The following is an 18,187-nucleotide window of genomic DNA, read 5'->3' on the forward strand; positions in this document are numbered from 1 at the left end:
TCAACTCCCTGCTGATGTTAAACAGGCCCCCACAGTCTCTGTATTTAAGACCAGGCTTAAAACCTTCCTCTTCAGTATAGCTTATGACCAGGTTACTTAGTGAGGGAGTTAGGGACATTAAAACCCGGGATAAGATAGGCTGCAGTAGGAGATAACTAACTGGGGGAATTATGGCAACCTGAGCACTATCCTCTGCTTTGTCCTATTTTCTCATCAGCAATGCTATTCACATGTTGTCCCCTGTCCCACTCCCCCTGTGGAGTGTAACTCTTTCAGAAGTCCCGATGACAGCTGGACCCTCTCCTCCACCCGCCTCCCTCTCCTCCTCGCCTGGCTCTCATCCTCCTCGCCTGGTCTTCCTCTTCCTCACCTGGCCGATTTTTCTTGTTTTGTCTGATTTTTCCTGTTGTTTTGTTTTTGTGTGTAGGCAGCAGTGGCTGAGTGGCAACACTCATGTCTCACAGCAAGAGGGTTTGGTTCGATCCCCGGGTCGCCCAGGCCTTTCTGTGTGGAGTTGTGCATGTTTCTCCCCGTGTCTGGATGGGTTTCCTCCGGGTACTCCGGTTTCCCCCATCAACCAAAACATGAACGCCCTTCGAGACAACTGTTGTTGTGATTTTGGGCGTTACAAAAATAAAATTAATTGAATTGAATATTGTGGTGCATTAAAAACACAGAAAATGATGGGGGACAAAGTTAATGTTTGAGCAGTATCTGCATTTGTAATATCAATATGCAACTGAAATTAAAATTGGAATTATAATCGAGGGAGAAGGGAACTGCTATGGATAATAATAAAATGTACTATTACAGAAGAAGAGAAAAGAAGAAGGAAAAAACAAACAAAAAAATGAAAAAGGGAGGGGAGAAAAGTATAGAGGTGATGCGTCTGAATATAGTATTGATAATTATTATTTTAAGTTTTAATTGTTGTTCTTTATTGCAGTTATTCTTTTTGTGGAGATAATTGTGTTTGTTCAGTGTGAGATGTGACATGTTTGTTTTGATTTACAGTTTTGAAATATAATTATTTTAGCTAAAGACTGGCATGTGAGCAGGGGATTTATATACTTGACAGGAATAGAGCTTTGTGTAAGGTCCCCTGGTAGACATAGTGCTGGAGATGGTGGAATTCTGCAGCCTATAATATCTGTGAGGGTGTCGGTGACAGTGATCCAGAATGAATGTACTGGTGGACAGTCCCATGTGGCGTGCATGTAGTCGGCTGTGGTATCTTGATTATATTGTGTGCAGATTGCTGTTTCTGTCGAGCCCATTTTATGAAGTCTGTTTTGAGTATAGAGATATTTATGAATAGTTTTTTATTGTGGAAGTTGCATATTGATATTTGTAGTCATGGAGAAGATGTTAGAGCAGATTTGACTCTGTTACTCAAGTTAGACTTTAATCTGAGTCTTAGTTAAAACTACAACAGGTGATCTGTGCTGTTAAATCCCTCTCAAATAATGTTACAGTCTAGCTAGCATTAGCCATGTTGAGAAGAATACTTTGAAAATGCATTATGTTGCAAAATACTGAATACTTGCATTAAATGTGTTTGATTGACACATTAATTTGGAGTTTTTATTATAGCATAAAAACTAGAGGAGGTTTGATATGATGCTGTTGTGGTTGATAACAGATTTTTGCCAATTCCCATATTAAGTCTATAGCACAGACCAATTATTTATCCATCTGTCACTGTGTTCTTGTGAGTAAATGTGAACAGTGAACAGGCCCACCCTGTGCAAGTGACTCTTGTGAGCTTTAAGCCATGTTATAATATTGTTACCTCATCAAAAACATACCTGGAGTTGTATTTGGTTTGATTCACACATATTTTAGTAACCCTTTGTTATTGATCTATGATTGTTTTCTGTTTGAGAGAAGAACTCTAAACTAAAAGGCTAAATATGCAGGATTTATGTGTTAAACATGTGTGAATGAAAAAAAACCCCACAACTTTGGGTATGTGTCATAACGACTGACGTGGGGACCAAAGAGAGAGAATTCAGGGAAAGGTTTAACAATGTTTATTAATTCCGTTTGGAGTTTGCACCAGAGCATCAAACATGGGACATTGAAAGGTGGAAGAAAGTTTAATTCTCTGATGAGAAAAGATTTAAACTTGATGGTCCTGATGGCTCTCTCTCTCTCTCTCTCTCTCTCTCTCTCTCTCTCTCTCTCTCTCTCTCTCTCTATATATATATATATATATATATATATATATATATAGGTATTTTCTGACCTTACTGACCTTGGAGTAAAAACTCTCATGTCCTGTTTGCGACAGTAAACAGATTAATAAATCCTCCAGCTGCACTACTGTTAGAACAAATTTATACATCTACGTGCAGTAAGTTGCAATAGTCTTTAATGACAAGGTTCAGGGCATTAAAAATGCCATCATTTTCACTCCTACATGCTGCCTCCATGTGTTACCCACTAGATATTTAAAGTGTGCTCAACACTTTGCATAATTAACATGTCACTTCAATCTGGAACATTCCCGAGAGCTTTGAAAACTGCGGTAATCAAGCCTCTCCTAAAGAAGAGCAGTCTTGATTCCACAATACCCATCTCTTTTTAGTTCTTGAAAAAGTTGTTTATTAACAGCTTATTAACTTATCTCCAAATAAACAATGCCTTTGGTATTTTCCAGTGAGGTTTTATGTTTACAGCGCTGAGGCTGATCAAGGATGAAGAGGACAGTGTCCACCTTTGAGAAGCACAGGTCCATTTGACTCTCCATCACCAGCCGCACTTCTCCTTTGGTCCTCTGGAGGTCGCTCTTCTCTACATAACTGAAACACATTTTGCACTGACAAAAACTTGAGAAATGATTTCTACAAAATATTTTTAAATGAATAAAGGAATTAAGAATATCAGCCCAGTGCATTGATTCTTTGGCATTGGTTCTGTTCATTTTTCAGAAATTCTAGGTGCAGCCCGATGGGTCGGACTTTCACAATATCGCCATAAGCTTGGCTATCTCCATGGAGACAAGCATCTGGTGGCACCAGGCCAAGTTACACCTCAAATCTATGAAGAAGTGAGCCTGCTCACTGTAAGAATGCATGCTACAAGAAATGTGTAGCTCATTCAAGCCGCTGGTGGACACTCAGTGTAGTTAGCTCCTCCCTTCAGATAGATATAAGGCAGTATCTACCGGTAATCTGACCAGAACTGAAGAAGCGGCTTGGATGAGCCGCAAAACGTTTTCACTCCTACAACTTTTTTGTCCAGTTGACAGATTTTACTTTTGGCTTTTACTATAAATAGTGAGCTACTTTTAGGGCTAGCATAAGTGAAAGCGTAATGTAATGTAAAGTTGGTTTACATTTGCGATGAAAACAAATACTGACGCACGGTCAGGCGGTGCGTCGGTGCCATAGTAACCCAGCACACTATATAAAGGGCTGCGCTCCGCTCATTCGCTCACTTTCACTTGAACGCGCTCACTCTTACTTGAACACTCAGCGGACAACTGTACGTGACTTTGGTATTCATCTCTTCGCGGGATGTAAAACATAGTCACAACACTTACTAACTCTCTGATATCACTTTTTTTCTTTTGAAAGTGTGAAAACGCTCATCGCTATGGCTAGCTACTCCGCCCTGGCACGCCGGTACGCCCGCCACACCATGGAGTCTTGGGTCTCCTCCCTGGAGGTAAAAACAATCAAATATCATTAAATTATGATTAGTTATGATCAATTTTGATCCATTATGGTAACTATTAACAAAATAGCCCAAATACTTAATGAGTTAAGAACAGTTGTATCCACATGCTACATAGCTGCTAACATAATGTAGTTTTCAAAGTTTATGAAAATTGACAGCTACATTTGATAAGTTGAGACTTTTACTGGAAGATTTCAGTTTGGATAATGATGAATAGTTGGTGAAACTGGTCTAAATATATCAGCACGAGTACTAAATCAAGAGTTATTGTCACATTTATGGGAAATCAGGTGTGTTTTATTTTGTGGGCGTCGAAATTCATCAGGGCGGGAGTGAATTTTTGTGAAACAAAATGGCGCCGGTCAGCAGTTCTAAAATAGAATGTTTAAAAAATGCTTGTTTTATCTCCATAGCAACGCTGTTGTTTTGTTTTAATTTGAGCCTTCTCTGTGGGGTTTGTTTGTTTTAGATGACTTTAACATACCATATAGTTAGGCTAATTAGTATGAATGTCTATGTAGCTGACTGTGCAAAGGAGGAAAGGCCAGACTCTAAGCACTTTAAGAAAACACATAGCACCGACCAAAGAGATTATGAGTCCCAAACTTTCTGTAGTCTTGAACCCCCTGAGAGTTTTGCTACTGCCACACACTTAATGTCTGTTGACTCTGAAGACACGGGCTATTATATAATATTTGGAATTTTTGTAATTATATCAAAAGATGTGCACCATTTTTAAATCTTTTGGGCTGGCCTAGGAGATCCAAATAATCCAAAATCTTATCAGAGTAAGACAAGGGGCCCAATCTTGCCACTCCTGATGTGCAAAATGTGCGTAGTAGCCATAGACATAGACAGCGGCGTGTTAGGAAGCGCAGGTCATTAGGTGGTATAGGGAGGTTATAAAGACTGGTTCTGAGCTCCCTCCTTTCTCCCACTGCGCAATGAAGTTATTGCAATATAAGATCATAATAATTATGTAATTGGATTAAATATAAAATTATTATTATCTGAAAAAAATGAAACATTGCACATATAAACTACATTTGTTACGCATTACACCAGCAGTATAGCTGTGAGTAGTAGTAGTAGTAGTAGTAGTAGTAGTCGTCATTAGAGCCTGTGGTAGTAGTCCTGTGGTAGACTTACTCTAGCTACAATTTAAAGGGTGTTTAACATTGTCAAACCTGTTGCATAGCCTGAGGACCCTCTGGACCGTCCAGACTTTCTGGAGGAGGAGCGTCCAGACCTCTACTCCTCGGACGAGGACGACCTAGGTGAGTTAGGTGTAGGTGGTTACAGGCTTGCACTTGGGTCGTCTGATGAAGAGGACTCCAGTGACGACTCTGGCTTCGAGAGTGTCTCTGAAGAGGAAGAGGAGGAGAAGGACGAAGAGGAAGAAGAGACCGAAGAGGAGCGTCTCCTCATCAGAGCCTTGGAGTTGTGGTCTGTGAACTGGAGGGGGCTTCCTGTTCAAGCTGTGGAGCCAGAGGGTCGTGCCCCGACCCCCTCTCCTCAGCAGCGAGCACCCTGCTCTCCTCCTGCTCCTTGCCCTCCTCCTGTGGTTTCTGCTCTGGACGTCATTCCCCTCAGCAGACGCAAGCGCGAAAGGGATGAAGACGAAGAAGACCCCTGCTCCAAGCGGCTGCGCTTCTCCTCCTGCTCTCCTTCTGCGGGTCCCGCTCTGGACTTTGCTCCCCTCGGCGGACGCAAGCGCAGCAGAGATGAAGACAGTGATGTCCCCTGCTCCAAGCGGCCACACCTCTCCTCCTCCGACCCAGGTTCCTCCCCCGAGCCTCGCCCCTCCACCTCCGGAGACTCCGAGTCGGACGAGGACTGAACTCAGCCTCTGAGACTCAGAGCTTGGCTCACTGCGGCGGCATTTACCACCTTCAGCCACGCCCACAATCCAATTTATTTCTTGATTTATTTCTTGATTAATTGATTTTAAAAAGGAGTAGTTTGAATTTAAGAAATGCTATGTAGAATTTCATTAAACAACAAACATTTATGATAAAAACATAACCTCTTCTTGTTGAGTTTAGTGTAATTACTATTCTGAATTGAATCTTAGTATTGCAGTTTTACCGAAATTCCTGCATAGCACTTCTTGTACTTTCTGGGCATAGGAGGGTCAGAGGTGAGAGTGGTTTTGTTTTAGCTTCAAGACCCCAAGACTCTGAGTCAGACGAGGACTGAACTCAGCCCCTGAGACTCAGAGCTTGGCTCAATGCAGCAGATTTACCACTTTCCACCAGGCCCACCATCCCATTTATTTCTTGATTGATTTCTTGATTGACTGATTTTAAAACAAAGTAGATTGAAGTTAAGGAATATTATGTAGGATTTCATAAAACAACAAGCACCTTAAATTATTGAGTTGTGTAACTACTATTCTGAATTGAATCTGAGTATTGCAGTTTTACCGAAATTCCTGCATAGTACACCTTGTACTTTCTGGGCATAGGAGGGTCAGAGGTGAGAGTGGTTTTGGTTTAGCTTCAAGACTCCAAGACTCTGAGTCAGATGAGGACTGAACTCAGCCCCTGAGACTCAGAGCTTGGCTCAATGCAGCGACATTTACCACTTTCCACCAGGCCCACCATCCCATTTATTTCTTGATTTCTTGATTGATTGATTTTTAAAAGAAGTAGATTGAAGTTAAGGAATATTATGTAGGATTTCATAAAAGAACAAACACCTTAAATTATTGAGTTGTGTAACTACTATTCTGAATTGAATCTGAGTATTGCAGTTTTACCGAAATTCCTGCATAGTACACCTTGTACTTTCTGGGCATAGGAGGGTCAGAGGTGAAACATTATAGTTTTTAAGTAATAAAGAAATGCAAGGATTATTATATAGGATTTCATAAAAACTTAAGAAACCCTGATGACAAAATATAAAATTTTGTGATTGGCTGTGATCTCATTGAGCGATTCTTAAACATAGGGACAGAGCCCATGGCCACACATAACATGTATTATGTGATTGGGCCTCAGGTTATTTTGTATTGAAAAAGTGGGTACTAATTGATTCACAAAATTTAAGTATTAAAGTTTGACAGAATGTCCTGCATAGTACACCTTGCATTTACTTTAAATGTGTGCTTTTCTGGGCATAGGAGGGTTAGAGGTGACAGTGTGCTTTATAGTACTTAGTAGTACAACTACTAAGGACTAATTAGTATTTGTGTGATACAAAAAATACAAAAAATACCCCCCAAAAAAAACAAACAAACAAACAAACAAAAAAAAAAGTTGTTTTTGTAGTGACAGTAGTAGTTGTAGTCATATTACATTGTATTACCAATGTGACTTTGGTGTATTCTAACAGTCTATTGTTCTTTGAGCAGGTAGTAATCCACACACAATATTAGCCTTTATACAAAGTGTAAGCGCAAATATTATGCAGATACTTAATACCTAATACACCGTGGTGAGTTAAAATACAGAGGAAATGTTGACTCCACACATAATAATTGTGGATGAATAATAAAAATACATGGACACAAACTGTACTGTCTGATGGTAATGCACAATTTCAAATCCAATAGCAATTTTACTGTAAGCATTTGTAAACAGTCTCTTTGGAGACTGTACGTATACTGACTTGTACTGTGAATGTGAATGATTGTATCTGGAGATGTGGGTTTGTTCACTAACTCACCGGTCAGTGGGACAGTCCATGTTTCTCCTCTTTTTGTTGTTGTTGTTGTTTTTGTTTTTTGTTTTTTGTTGTTTTTTTTTTCTAGTTAATTCTAAATCTTTGTAAACAGTCTGATTGGAGGCTGTTCAGAAATAGTGATCCTCACTGTTCTAAATGATTGTATCTCGAGGTCTGGGTGTGTTCACTGACTCGTGGGTCGGTGGGACAGTCCCTGCTTCTCCCCTTTTTGTTGTAGTTTTTTTTTATTATTAATTCTAAGCCTTTGTAAACAGTCTGATTGGAGGCTGTTCAGAAATAATGACTTTGACTGTTCCAAATGATTGTATCTCGAGGTCTGGGTGTGTTCACTGACTCGTGGGTCGGTGGGACAGTCCCTGTTTCTCCCTTTTTGTTGTTTTGCTTGAGACATTATGTACATGTTTTTGTTTTGTTTTTTGGTTAATTAAGTACTGTGTTTATATCTATAATTAGATTTAGGTGTTTTATTCTAATTCATGTGAACTTAAAAAGTATTTGACTTTGATAATAATAATCAAACATAAGGTAGGAAAATGATGATTCCATTGAAGCTGCTTTTGTGTTTCTTAATGTCTTAACACTGTCTCTGTTTCTATTTTTACATGGTGACTGGTTTGGAGGGGCCAGCTGTGGTCCTGTGATCTTATGAGGGTGACGAGAAAAAAACACGTCTCCAGAAGATGAAGTGCAAGAACTGATCACAAAAATTAGGTAAGAAGATAATAATAATTCCATAGAAGCTGCTTTTGAATATTTACTCAGTGTCTTACCACTGTTTCTCTTTCTTTTTCCATGGTGACTGGTTTGGAGGGGCCAGCTGTGGTCCTGTGATCTTATGAGGGTGACGAGAAAAAAACACGTCTCCAGAAGATGAAGTGCAAGAACTGATCACAAAAATTAGGTAAGAAGATAATAATAATTCCATAGAAGCTGCTTTTGAATATTTACTCAGTGTCTTACCACTGTTTCTCTTTCTTTTTCCATGGTGACTGGTTTGGAGGGGCCAGCTGTGGTCCTGTGATCTAATGAGGGTGACGAGAAAAAAAACACGTCTCCAGAAGATGAAGTGCAAGAACTGATCACAAAAATTAGGTAAGAAGATAATAATAATTCCATAGAAGCTGCTTTTGAATGTTTACTTAATGTCTTAACACTCTCCCTTTCTGTTCCCATGGTGACTGGTTTGGAGGGGCATGATTTCGTCCTGCGATCTAATGAAGCTGATGAGAAAAGGCGTGTTTCCAGAAGATGAAGCATGAGAGCTGATCACAAACATCAGGTAAGAAAATGATGATTCCATTGAAGCTGCTTTTGTGTACTTAATGTCTTAACACTGTCTCTGTTTCTATTTTTACTTGGTGACTGGTTTGGAGGGGCCAGCTGTGGTCCTGTGATCTGATGAAGCTGACAAGAAAAAAACATGTTTCCAGAAGACGAAGCGCAAGAGTTGATCACAAAAATTAGGTAAGAAAATAATAATTGCATAGATGCTGCTTTTGAATGTGCACTCAGTGTCTTACCACTGTCTCTCTTTCTGTCCTTACATGGCGACTGGTTTGGAGGGGCCAGCTGTGGTCCTGTGATCTTATGAGGGTGACGAGAAAAAAACACGTCTCCAGAAGATGAAGTGCAAGAACTGATCACAAAAATTAGGTAAGAAGATAATAATAATTCCATAGAAGCTGCTTTTGAATATTTACTCAGTGTCTTACCACTGTTTCTCCTTCTTTTTCCATGGTGACTGGTTTGGAGGGGCCAGCTGTGGTCCTGTGATCTTATGAGGGTGACGAGAAAAAAACACGTCTCCAGAAGATGAAGTGCAAGAACTGATCACAAAAATTAGGTAAGAAAATAATAATTGCATAGATGCTGCTTTTGAATGTGCACTCAGTGTCTTACCACTGTCTCTCTTTCTGTCCTTACATGGCGACTGGTTTGGAGGGGCCAGCTGTGGTCCTGTGATCTAATGAAGCTGACGAGAAAAAATGTGTCTCCAGAAGATGATGTGCAAGAACTGATCACAAACATTAGGTAAGAAAATAAAAATCATTCTACTAAAGCTGCTTTTGAATGTGCACTCAGTGTCTTACCACTGTCTCTCTTTCTGTCCTTACATGGCGACTGGTTTGGAGGGGCCAGCTGTGGTCCTGTAATCTGATGAAGCTGACAAGAAAAAAACATGTTTCCAGAAGACGAAGCGCAAGAGTTGATCACAAAAATTAGGTAAGAAAATAATAATTGCATAGATGCTGCTTTTGAATGTGCACTCAGTGTCTTACCACTGTCTCTCTTTCTGTCCTTACATGGCGACTGGTTTGGAGGGGACAGCTGTGGTCCTGTGATCTAATGAAGCTGACGAGAAAAAATGTGTCTCTAGAAGATGAAGTACAAGAACTGATCAGAAGTGATGTGATGAAGCTGATCACAAACATGAGGTAAGAAAATAGTATTCATTCCATAGAAGCTGCTTTTGAATATTTACTCAGTGTCTTACCTCTGTCTCTTTTTTTTTTCATGGTGACTGGGTAATGAAGAAGTGATGTGAAGTGATGATCAGAAGTGACATATTGAAGCTGACGAGAGGAACTGTGTCTCCAGAAGATGAATTTGAAAAACAAGATGGAGCTGATCAGAAGAGTACCCTGAAAAAATGTCTGGAAATGGTCAATAAAGAGAAGAACTGTGATTTAGAATTATGTTTTTTTAAGGGTTATACAAATATTTTTTGTACAGTTTACTTAAAAGGGCATTATGTAACTTTTCTGGTGGGAAGTCCGCTACATGCTTGTCTCCTGGAAAGCTACATAGTATAAAAACTTGGCTATCTTAACATTATAAATTATGGCTTTTTTAAAGTGCTAAAAAATTCAGTGAAAAACTGAGCAGGGCTGCCTCTCCACAGATGTGACTGGTAACTTGGCCTGGGGGCATCAACTGTTTGTCTCTATGGAGATAATTAGGTTTGCTGTCATACTGGGGAGCATTCTAATCAAAGCAATAATGGGTCCAGAGAAACAAGCAGGTGGTGTACCCTTTACCAGAAATTTGAATTTGATTTTCTTGATTGCCATGACAACGCAGGACGTTACCTTAGATTGAAAGAATTAATATAAATAGCATTAATACTATTGGTTTAACAATAAGTAGAGCAAAGATTGGAGACTGGTATAAATGAAATGATCAAATTCTTCAAGAACTAAGTGGTCTAAACTGAACTATTCAATTTGAATCAAAGTGGGTGAAAAAAAGAAGAAACAGACTTTGGAAGATTTGTTGGTTCTGTGCTGGCATCTTGTGGCCAAAGCTGCACAATACATGGTAAATTTGTTGACAGTTTTTATGCTCACAATTAGCCTTTTATTTGTCTAGAATGAGAGGAATAAATGTATAGATTAAAAAGTGAACATTTTTTGCTGGTCCTATCTGTGTAGGCTGTTGCTTCATTTTGATCGCAATCTAATACATCTCTGATGCAAGACTTCAATTAAACAAATGGGATTTATTTATTTATTCCCCCCCCCCCCCCCCCCATGTAGTAGTGTGTCACCGTTATTTTATTATGTTTCGGTGTTGCAAATGTCTGAATGTCATAGCTACTGGCATGACAAGGAGTCCTTTTTGAAAATTGTATTTCTTTTTTAGGTTTTTTTTTTTTGAGACGTGGTCTTTAACTTTTGATCGGCCTATTTCAGTTTAATGATTGTTTCCGATAAATTGCTTATTCAAAATCTTTTCTTGTCTCACTCCCATTTCTTCTTTTTGCATTTTGAAGCACTACTTTGAACCTTCTTAAGATCCAATAGTGCAAAATATGAATTCTTGCAATTTTTCAACTGGTCTTAAAATATTGATCAAGAGTGTATAACAGAGGTTTTAAATATAGTGTAATAAGGGCCCTTTGACCTGCATTCAGATAAGTTTCATCACCACTTCATGGAATTTTGGGCAGATTCTTCCTGGAAACTATCTGAAAATCTTTTGTGTGAAACTCAAGAGGAGGATGGGGCAATTTTCATAGTAGAGACGTGATTGTTTTTCCCCAGAGTATAGTATAAGCAAGGGCTTTAACCAAATTTGCACAAGGGTCAGATTTTTCAGAGGGGTGTGGCTTTTGGACTGGACAGGTGCAAGATGTGAGAACAATTTGAACACATGGCTAACTCAGAATTAAACAAGGACTGAACCAGGACAAATCCAGGACTACACTAGTAGAAATATTAATGATTTCTTCAACAAATGTAGTGGGTTGTAATGTGTTGATATCTAACTTTACTTTTTCTTTGATGAGGTGTTTGATTTGGCGATATTGTAGAAATGGCTCTTTTCCAATCTTGTACTTCTTCTGTAATTCATAAGAATTATGAAAGATATAAATGTATTGTGTTCAAACAGGTGTTATAGTTGAGTTATTCACTTTTATTGCCATTGAGAGGTTGCAAAAGTTATGTGCAGACTTGGTGATTCTGAGGGTTTTCCACCAGGATGTCAGGGTAGTGCTGATTGCGTTATAATGAAAAAAAAGGAGATTTCTTTATTTTCTGGAGAAGAAAGGGGAGATCTTGGATTGAAGTTGTGTTGCATATGTTTTGTTCAATTTCTAGGCAAGGTAAAAACTGTAGTTGTGCGGCAAGAAAGTAATGAAAGAAATTTGGTGCCTCGAGGCTGCCAAGTTTTTTAGCATTTTGTAATGTCGTTAACGCAACATGTTGAGTGTTTTAAACCAGTTATCAGAGGGCATTGCAGGGATCATTGTAAATAGATAAGTTATCTGAGGTAATATTTTCATCTTAATGGCTTCTATTCGTCTATTTGTTGGGAGGGGAGTCCAGTGTTGAAGCAACAAAAATAAGCCACGTCAGGACCATTATTTTAATAGCTCCATGGTCAGGATATGTAAAAAAAAAAAAAAAAAAAAAGATAATATGCTCGCCCTAAACCCTACAGGAATTTGGCCATATTGGATCAGACCCATGATCATCATAATCTTTTGACATCTCCTCCAACAGTTTTCATCATAAACACATGTCCAAAAGACATACAATCCATGTGCAATAAAATGATATTAATTACATTTTAAATAAAACGTTGGGCGTGGTCATGGTGATTTTTTAACAAAATGTAAATATTTTAAACATTTTTAGGGGACTATTTTATGATTGTATTGTAGGCCCATCACAAATACTAAAACAACCCAGAAGGTGGCGGTATAATGCACTGTTCATTTTTACTCAGGATGAAGCTGGAGTATAGTGCCTGTGGATCTAGTGCATCTGGAGACAGAGTGCTGCACGTGGGGAGGAAGGGCCCTCTAAAGGAGACTCACAGCGTTAAGGGCCAGGGAGAGAGAGTTAGAGCTGGTGTGAGAAAGTCTCAGCTTAAAAAAACCCCAAACATACATAACATTAACTAGAAAAATGATATTGCTGCTGTTGACCACAAATCTGTGCAATTCATTATCAACACACCACTACACAAAATGGACTACTTCATCCAACACTGAGTGTAAGCGCTCAGCTGTGTCCCCTCCTGGTTTAAGAACCACTGGATAAGCAGCTCTTGAGGTCAGAATAAATCCACTGTGTACTGTCTGCATCTAATTCTAAATGTTTTATTGATCAATAATCAATCAGGAAGTGCACTGCATGCTAGTTCTTTTTAACTTTACAGTGACTATACACTCTGCTCAGTGGCCTCTGAAAGCTGTGAAACATGCTGATAAACTTAATTACGATGCTCGGGAATACATAAGGTAAGTGAGGATTAAATATCAGGTACAGCGCCTTTAAGCAAAACTCAATGTTTTTTTTGTTTTTTGTTTTTTTCTGTACCTTTTGTTTTTCATGGGTGTAGGTGCTAATATCAGAGTGGTCGTAGATCTCACATAAACGCAGTAAAACCATTATTATGGGCAGAAAAAAATACTACTATTGTTAATAACATGCTGTTTTGAAAAAGTCTGCTTGTGTGAAAAGTAGAAAACACCCATAGAGATGCAAAGGACAAAACCATCTAAAAAGCAACCAAAGAGTTAGTTATAAGCAAATATAAACAGTTTGAAATGTTGTTATATTTCATTTTATTGGGTCAAATGCAAAACAACCAAATAAACATTGAAACATACAAAACAAGGCTTCTCTCTGGTGGTGAAAGTTTTACTGCAGAGTTCTTCCCCAGAGACTTTTCCCCAGAGTGGATTCTCAAGTGACGTTTGTATAAGGTGACCAGATTTTCAAAATTATATATGTATAAATGAAACTGTTTAAAGAACATGTAACATTGTCTATTCTCGACTCACTTGTGGGTCAGTAGCCTGCACAATCTGAGGGTTCAAAGTTCATTTCTTTGCCTTGTGGTCCTTAGCATGGTTATCTGTATTTTAGCTAAACAAATAACAATATATTCCGCTCTGTACGGTTGGCGTGTATCAAATCGGTCAAATATAGGGACACCTGGGACATTTCCTCTACAAAACTGGGGCAAATCAGTGGTTTTGGATAAAACTGCTGTGACATGAGACACCGTACTCAAAACTGGGACTGTCCTGGGTAAATAGAGACATCTGGTCACCCTATGTTTGTATGAGGAATCCAGACTACTGAGCAAACTCCTTCCCACTCTGGTTACAGCCGTATGTTTCGAAGTATGGTTTTGACTTTCAGTGGAATTTTGCAGATGACGTGCCACATACAGAAAATGTACTTCATACTTCCATGATGTTACTTTAAAGAAAACACAAGTAATCAAAGTATCAATCAAAGTATGTTAGTATAAATTACACAATTGTATTAATAAACAAACACATTTTGATACATACATATACATTGCACAATTTGGTTTAAAACTTAGAGTCAAACTTCTTATAAAAACAGAGGAAACAAGACATTCTGAAGTTACAGGCAGGTTTTACAGTAGGCTATGTTTTAATGGATATTATCACTTCTCAGTTCATACATGTGAATAATGTTATCTTCTAAGGCTGAGCTCCCTGTCGTCCTTGTCGAGCACCATCAAGTTGTCCACAGAGTAATTGGCATCATCTCCAATGTCCTGAAAGACGTACTCTTCGCTTTCGCAGCTCTGGGTTCCGTTCACGCAGTTTATGATCTGGTTTAGCTCCGCACTGTCGCTCACGTTGCTGTCCTCGTCACTTTCTGAGCTCTGCATACTGTCACTGGCCTCGGAGGATGAGGAGGTTTCGTTGCTCTCGCTGCTCACACTCTGGCTGCTGTCTGCGGTGGCGGCCATGATGAGAGCCGTGTTGTCGGTGCTTTCTGCGCTCTCACTGCTGGAGGTGCTGGCGGCCTGGGCCTTCTGCAGCAGTGACACTATGGGATTGTTGCTCTGTTTTAGAGTCTTCACTGTGGGGGTGATCATGGGCTGCTGGGCTGCCAATTTGTTGAGAATCTGCTGATCTTTCACTTCTGTGCTGTTGTCTTCCGTGCTGGCGTCTCGTACAACTGTCGCAAATACTCGAACCCAGCTCTAAAAAGAAAACAATTCCACAAGTTGACACTTTTGAACAGTTTATAGCCTAATAATAATAATAATAATAAAAAAAACTAACCCTTCATAAAACAGTACTATTGGTAAAGGTCTTTGCCTGGAATGTTTCACACTATGGGATTAAATTGTTAATTGAAAGGTTAACTGAAATTTTCTTTTACTACTATGAGATAAAACATATATTCCTTGCATGTATTTAATTATTTTATTTAATTCATTATTGCAGATCTGAGCTGCAACTTGGTCTGTTCGTCTACATAAAGAGGCACATTTAATAACATTCCAGGCAAAGCAATACCATCTCCATAAAGACAAGCACACAGCAGACCCTCGACTGCACCCTTGAACACTAAAGGTGGTTTGTTTATGGCTGTAGCCTGCTTGTTTTGGTGCAGAAATGAATGCTCATGACACCTAGCAGAGTTAATTAAGTGAACATACCTTCCTAATATTCTCTTCACTGCCCATGCTGTCATCTCTTGTTTCAACCAGCATCTCAGTGTTCTAGAAAAATAGTGGAAAAGTCAATTATACTGAGCAGTAGCTAACAATAGTTAATAAAATATAAGTTTCCAAGATACCTCATTGGATTCAACTGAGTCACTTTCTTCTGATGTCTGTAAAGAGACAAAGGCACAGATCAACATATGGAACATTCAAATCTACAGGCATAAAGTTTCAAGTCAAATTAACACGTTTGCTGTACGTTGTGTGTTTCCAACTCACACTGTCACTTGATGCAGATTCTACAGATTCTGATGACTGTGATTGTGAACTCTAAAAAATGAAAAAGATAAAAAAAAAGTAAAGTAAAAAACAGGCACGAGGCAACATACACAGTATTCAAACTACTGAAAATGGAGGGGAAAAAAAACAGAATTCGACTTTTACCTGACTTTCTGAGGTGTCATTTCCAGATAATTGTGTAATCAAGAGAGGTTCTGTCTAAAAAGACAGAAACATACAGTTAGCCAAGACCACAACATGGGTAATTATACCCTATAACTGCAAATGAACAATTAAACTTCATCTTTGCAATCATTCTGTAAATCATATGAGCACAATCCATTCATTCAAATGTTGCACAACAAGTATTATTGCAAGACTGTGCAGACATGGTAAACAAGACACGTGTGGGAAAGCAGCAAAAGCACAGCTGTTGATGAGCATGATAACCTTTCAATGATTTACTGTAGAATAAGTTCAATGTAACATTATGTTCAGCAATGGCATATTTAAAATAAAGATCTTACCAAGTTTGTGTCTGGTGCTGATGGATCCAAATCTATATTGACTGTAATCTGGAGAACACAAGAGGAACAAAATGGTTATTTCAAAAGTCACAATCTGACAATAATTCTGCACATTAGCTGCACACACTATGCACATGTAGACTTGTTGAGTCACTAGAGGTGGGACTGAACGGACTATAAACTAATCCATTTGTTACGTCAGTTTGGCATTTCTCCTACAACATTAAACATGTTTTGTACTGCTGTATACAAATTATGTGTGGAATATACTTACTGGGTTTGCACAGACTGCACAGAAAAAGCAAAAGAATATGATGAAAGCATTCATTCTGCAAAAAATGCAAAAAAATCAAATTATAACCATGGTCTCATTATGAATGAAGTAGTGAATACAAGCATAAAAACATAATTCACCTCTTTTTTGTGAAGGTTCCAAACCTTTGGCAGTGGAGTATTTCTGTGATGAAATTAGTGTCCTTTCTGAGCAGTACCAGTCAGTCAGCGCCTGTCTGTGGATGTGATGCTCAAGCGCCCCAGCCCTCTGTATATATGTAAAGCCCATTAAGATGCTTGCATCACTTCCTTCCGGGTGTCTGTGTCTTGCCAACATTAGAAGATTTTTTTTCCTTGAGAAAGAGCTGGAAACATACACAAAATAGAAAGCAGACGATAATTGGACTTGCATAAACACTCTGGGCTGGTTCATTCAGACAGTAAATTCTCTCCTCCCCTGTCAGCCTTAAATGTGAAATATAGTTTAGCATCGTCAACCACAGGGTTTGTGGCCTGGTGAAAAAACACTGTCGCCCACTCTGGGAGGAAAGGAGGGCCAGGCAGGGTCACGCTCGTTTCCGCTCTAATTACGAGTTTTCTCGTTTAGACCGTGACTGCCTCATTTTATATTAGTTAAGTAGTGTCTCAGTTACAGAAGATTATGTAAGTGCATATTATACTGTACCACAACAGACATCTGCTCCCATCTTCAGGCAGCAGCTCTGACAAAATATCAAAAACATAATTTGTATCCAGTTTTATATTTTTGGCCTCAAAACTGTGTCGTTCTTAGAAGGAGAGCTTGTACAGTAAAAAAAAAAAAAAAAAAGACTTCTGTGAACATCATAATTGCTTCCTGGATATCCATACATGGTCAAGCTTAAAATACATTTACAGAATTCCTTGTTTAACCTCACACTGGATTTCCACCATGCTAAAGAGACCTGTAATTACAGTGTATATTCACCAGTCTGGAGCTGTTTGCCCAAACCACAGCTACCAGCTAGAGGGCTCTGCTGCACCAAGAGGCGGAGGCCAGAGAAGATTGATGCCTGTTTATGGCGCTCAGTTTTTAAATAGTTTTAGTTATGCACATTTATTGCTTAATCTCGTCTAATTTAAAAATAGAGAAAGGTTATAAAAGTTGACCTAAACACCCCAGTCTCAATGTTGACGATCAAACCCATTCTTTAAAATGTAACAAACAATGTATTCAACATTCAAGTGCATATGATCACAGATGTCATAGTTTTACATCAGTCAAGTGGCTGTTTATGGAAAAAAATGTTGAAAAGAAAAATACAGGAAGTAGAAAGTACCTCTACCTACGTCATTGCTGAAAATTCCATCCAAAATGCAGGGACTATTTAAGAACAAGGAGCATATTTTTCTGGTATTTTAGTCATTAAAAAAATAAAGGTTGTGTCATATTTTTTTTCCTAATCATAACAACAGTGCAATTTACACAAGTTTTGGCCTCTTGCTATAAGGAACAATTATGGAATTACGTCTACGTGTGTCACATCTGCTGCCCACATCCAGCCAGTTAGTAAAACTATAAACTTCACAATAGCAAAGAGAGAAAGAAAGAAAACAAACTAGGGAAAAAACAGGAATCATCAGAAGGAACACATTTGACACATCTCCAAATTCAATATATACTGTGGAAAAATCTATGAGGGAAAAGTAGTTTTTTCCTAAATGGCGGGTAATAGTGAAACAAAAATTCAATTCTGTCAACTGGACAAAATGCCTGTCCTCAATGAAAGACTGGAAATATGCTTAAC

The 18,187-nt window shown here is 38.7% G+C and overlaps 1 protein-coding gene across 1 annotated transcript; it reads right to left on the minus strand.

Annotated features, from left to right (window-relative positions):
* Window positions 1-13,454: 13,454 nt before the first annotated feature.
* Window positions 13,455-16,658, minus strand: scpp1 (secretory calcium-binding phosphoprotein 1). Its single transcript, XM_055222796.1, has 8 exons — window positions 16,542-16,658; window positions 16,402-16,456; window positions 16,128-16,175; window positions 15,766-15,819; window positions 15,601-15,651; window positions 15,456-15,491; window positions 15,316-15,378; window positions 13,455-14,853 (listed from the first exon to the last, which is right to left on the minus strand). Exons 2-8 carry the CDS (start codon window positions 16,453-16,455, stop codon window positions 14,335-14,337), a joined length of 825 nt encoding a protein of 274 aa, XP_055078771.1. The 5' UTR covers window position 16,456; window positions 16,542-16,658; the 3' UTR covers window positions 13,455-14,334.
* Between the last annotated feature and the right edge of the window lie 1,529 nt (window positions 16,659-18,187).

The sequence above is a fragment of the Periophthalmus magnuspinnatus genome, chromosome 1 (genome assembly GCF_009829125.3).
Source record: "Periophthalmus magnuspinnatus isolate fPerMag1 chromosome 1, fPerMag1.2.pri, whole genome shotgun sequence".
NCBI classification, from domain to species: domain Eukaryota; kingdom Metazoa; phylum Chordata; class Actinopteri; order Gobiiformes; family Gobiidae; genus Periophthalmus; species Periophthalmus magnuspinnatus.

Bases quoted from the DNA above. Each gene is read 5' to 3' on its own strand.
- scpp1 (XM_055222796.1), bottom strand. From the start codon at position 16,455: ATGAATGCTTTCATCATATTCTTTTGCTTTTTCTGTGCAGTCTGTGCA. The intron at 15,652-15,765 runs GTAAAAGTCGAA...TTCATTTTTTAG, and splicing joins ATGACACCTCAGAAAGTCAG to AGTTCACAATCACAGTCATC. The intron at 15,379-15,455 runs GTATCTTGGAAA...CTATTTTTCTAG, and splicing joins ACTCAGTTGAATCCAATGAG to AACACTGAGATGCTGGTTGA.